The sequence below is a fragment of the Micropterus dolomieu genome, linkage group LG22, assembly GCF_021292245.1.
Source record: "Micropterus dolomieu isolate WLL.071019.BEF.003 ecotype Adirondacks linkage group LG22, ASM2129224v1, whole genome shotgun sequence".
NCBI lineage: Eukaryota > Metazoa > Chordata > Actinopteri > Centrarchiformes > Centrarchidae > Micropterus > Micropterus dolomieu.
Genome location: NC_060171.1, coordinates 815,740 through 819,275, shown reverse-complemented (window position 1 = coordinate 819,275; position 3,536 = coordinate 815,740). Strand labels below are relative to the sequence as shown.

The window sequence follows — 3,536 nt, the reverse complement described above, 5'->3', positions numbered from 1 at the left end:
AGCTCGCCAAGGTAAACATTAAACTACTGTGCACAGACATATAAATGTGTGTATAATACACAGATAAATATAAACAGCGTTTATGCAGAATTAAAAAGATCAGCATCCAGCTGATTTGTGCATTTCACACTGAAAAAAATCAGATGATTAACATGAGTTATGAGAATAACAGGAACCATGAAGCCTTTGAGTGTTGGTCTGTACTGCTCCGGTGTTTCCACCTCTATGAGTGAACATTGATGCTCTGCTCTGAATTCCTTTGATAGACTCGTGCTGCGCTCTGGTGCGGCGATGAAGCAGTGCAGGCAGGCTGCTCTGATCACAGTCAGGGAGAAACTCAATATCTTATCATCATCACAGATTGAGCCTTTAAGAAAATGGTCACAATGTTGAAAGGTCAATATCTGCAAGAGCTGCCTTCAGGTGCGGTGGGACAAATGATAAATGTTGACCGCTCACCTTAAATGACTGGAAAGTCTTGTAAATCAGCAAGAAAGTCTTGGACCCTGTTGTTTTGATCCAAAAAAGATCTACTTTTGGTCTTTTTTCATGCATTAATTTGCAGAAAAGATTTGCCGTTCCAGCTGGGCCTACTTTCCCAAAATAAGTTATGTTCTGCTGCTGCTGGATGTTTGTTTGATCGTTTGACGTCTTTCATGTGTTACTAACCTTATTTCGGTACCCAAAGAAGGTTAAAGTCGAGGCAACTGGACTTGGTTGAAGATACTGGAAGACGTTTCGTCCCTCATCCAAAGGACTTCTTCAGTTCTGACTGACTGGCAGGGAAACTCAGCTATTTAACCTCAGTGGGGTCGTTGGCCCGGGTCATCGATACCGCTGGTTCGTTAGTGTTCCTTGTTGCTGTGACGACAGTCGTTACAGTCGTTAAGACTACCTGAGGCCAAGACTGAACGACCATCGCTGGCATCTGAGGCCAATAGGTTACGTTTGTTACTCCAGACACGTATGGAATCACAATGTTGTTGCGTTTGACCTTCTTTTCCTCCCCTGTAGTTTTGTTCTTCTTGGATCTTGTGGCTGTCTTCACAAAGGTCCATTTAGGGTATCCACAGGCTGTAAGTGCCCCCTTCAGGTGGTTCTGTTCCTTCTCTCTGGCTTGGGCGCTTGTTGGTATGTTTTCCGCTCTGTGGTGCAGTGTTCTCATGACCCCTAGCTTGTGCTCCAGTGGGTGGTGGGAATCGAACAGTAGGTATTGGTCTGTGTGTGGGGGTTTTCTGTAAACGCCAATCTGCAGGCTCCTGTCCTCTTCAATGTGTACAGCGCAGTCCAGGAAGGCCAAACTGTTGTTGTGGACACAAGGCTTGCACTTCCTGGCTTTTAATTTTGACCCAGGTGTCGTCCACATATCTGTACCAGTGGCTCTGTGCTGTTCCTCTGAGGGAGTTGAGGGCTTTGTTCTCCACTTCTTCCATGTAGATGTTTGCGTGTTTGTTAAAAAATGTAATCCCGAAGACAAAATGAATAAACATTCAGAAACCGCAAAACAAGCAAACTTAAGTATTCACCGATAATCAGAGTTGACATTTTGTTTCACCTCGTTGTTCAGTCTGTCATCATGTACATGTACTGCTCTCTACATGGAACCAGTGGGAGCAGCAGTTAACTTAATGATTGTTATGTTGATCAAAGAAATATGTGAATTTACAGGTTGCTAATTATTTAGGTCAATTTGACAGGTACAGCTGGGTCAGTCTCATCCCGCCTACAAAGGCCACACCTTTGAATTTAATAAGGAAGGGTACTGTTAATCCTGTACTCTTTCCCCTTACTTGGTCCAGGTTAGCCCTCAATAATTGTCACCCATCATCAGAAGTCTACCTTAAGGCAGCATCTTCACTTGCTCCACTAAACTCCAAACTTCTCCTGGAGCAGGAAAGGGTCGTCGAGGATCTGAGGCTCCAAAGAGGAGGAGGTGGACCATCTCTTCCAGAGGAACAGCTGCCTGGTGAGGGACGTACGTAACTGTTGTCCTGCATTTGTCTTATTAATTTCAACCATATCGCCCAGTCATAATTTTATTTCTTTCCCTTTGAGAGCTTGTTTAGATGTGTGTGTCCTAGCTTAGCACAAAGACTGAAAACAGAGGGCGTACAGTTTGACAAGTTTTACTATCTGGCATTCGTATCAGTGAACAAGGTTTCTGCAGTTAAATAACACCAAAGCTTCCAGTTTAATCTCTCCTGCATCCTGTTAAATACCACAACAATGTTGTTAATTTTGCCTGTAGGGAAGGCAAGCAGTTGTCCTTAACGAGCTGCAGATCCTAACGAGCGCTGGGCCCTCGTAGAGCACCGTTAAAATCCATCCATCTATAATAAAACTTGGTTTTTTATTTCTATTTAACAGCATTTAATGCCTCATAGTGTTTTATTTAAACATTATCTAAAGAGACAAGTGCTGCTGGAATGCAGAACCGCTTTCAAAGGAAAACAGTCAGGCCAAAGCTAGAAGAAGTTAGAGCAACATTTAAAATGAAATCTGACATCGGATTTTGGAAGACACATCAAGAAGCAACTTCTCCTTTTTAATGATTTCCATATCATCTTCCTCTCCGCAGCAGGTGGTGTCTGCAGAAACGCAGTCAGTGATAACTTCCTGTGTGGACGGATGTAACGTTGGTGTTCTGGCCGACGGACAAACCGGCTCCGGGAAGACGTACACAATGCGCAGCAAGAAGTCATCATCAGGTCAGAACCGTTCAGTTTTAAGATGCGAGAGTTAACTGGGAGAAAGTGTGAGTCAAAGAAAACCCCCAATGTTTTTATAGGTGTGAAGTGATGCTTTATTTTGAGCTGCGTATCCTCACATTGTAGGCAGTCTGATGTATTTGGTCTTTAAATGTGAACACAGATGAAGGTGGAGGCGGTGTAGTTTACTCATAGTCAGTTTCAAAGTGGCAACATCCCCACTGATCACGTCTTTAATGACTTGATGAAAAATGCTGCATATTTGTAGCTCATAATTATTGCAATATAAATTTTCCTCAATAACAATATAATTAATGTTCAATGTATCGTCAATAAATGTGTAATTGACGATCAAATTAGCACTTAATTTTCTATTAATATATTTATTTTGTTGATTTAATAATCATATTTGTCAAAAAAAGATTTTATCTTAATAGTTTTGAATGTTCTACCTCAGATTTGTTTGTCCCGTTCTGACAATAAAGAAAAGTTTAACCACAATTAACCATCTGATTTCTTCAATTTTAACTCAGGAGCAAAAATCAGCCTTTAAAATTAAATAATGATTTGACATATATCGTGATAATTATCGATATCAAATGATATGAAATGTTTTTATCAGGATAACATTTTTGGCCACATCGCCCAGCCTTAATATTTAGTAGAAGAAAATGATTCACCTCAAGGTTTCCAAACATGTTTTATATTATTCCCCTGAAGTAAAGACCAGGTCTGCTAGTGAAAGATAAAGAGAAGAAGCGCTTTTTCACACAGAAACTAAATTGTGGTGGTGAGATGTGTTAGCACGTTTGCCAAACAGTTTCACAG

At 41.1% G+C, this 3,536-nt stretch overlaps 1 protein-coding gene across 1 annotated transcript in view; it reads right to left on the bottom strand.

Moving 5' to 3' along the window:
- Window positions 1–1,851: 1,851 nt before the first annotated feature.
- The window catches only part of LOC123961509 (zinc finger protein 277-like), a 13,152-nt gene continuing 11,467 nt past the window's right edge, over window positions 1,852–3,536 (bottom strand). The window contains exon 12 of the mRNA XM_046036978.1: window positions 1,852–1,963. Coding sequence (XP_045892934.1) covers window positions 1,867–1,963 — 97 coding nt within the window. The 3' untranslated portion in view covers window positions 1,852–1,866. The remainder of the gene's footprint in view (window positions 1,964–3,536) is intronic.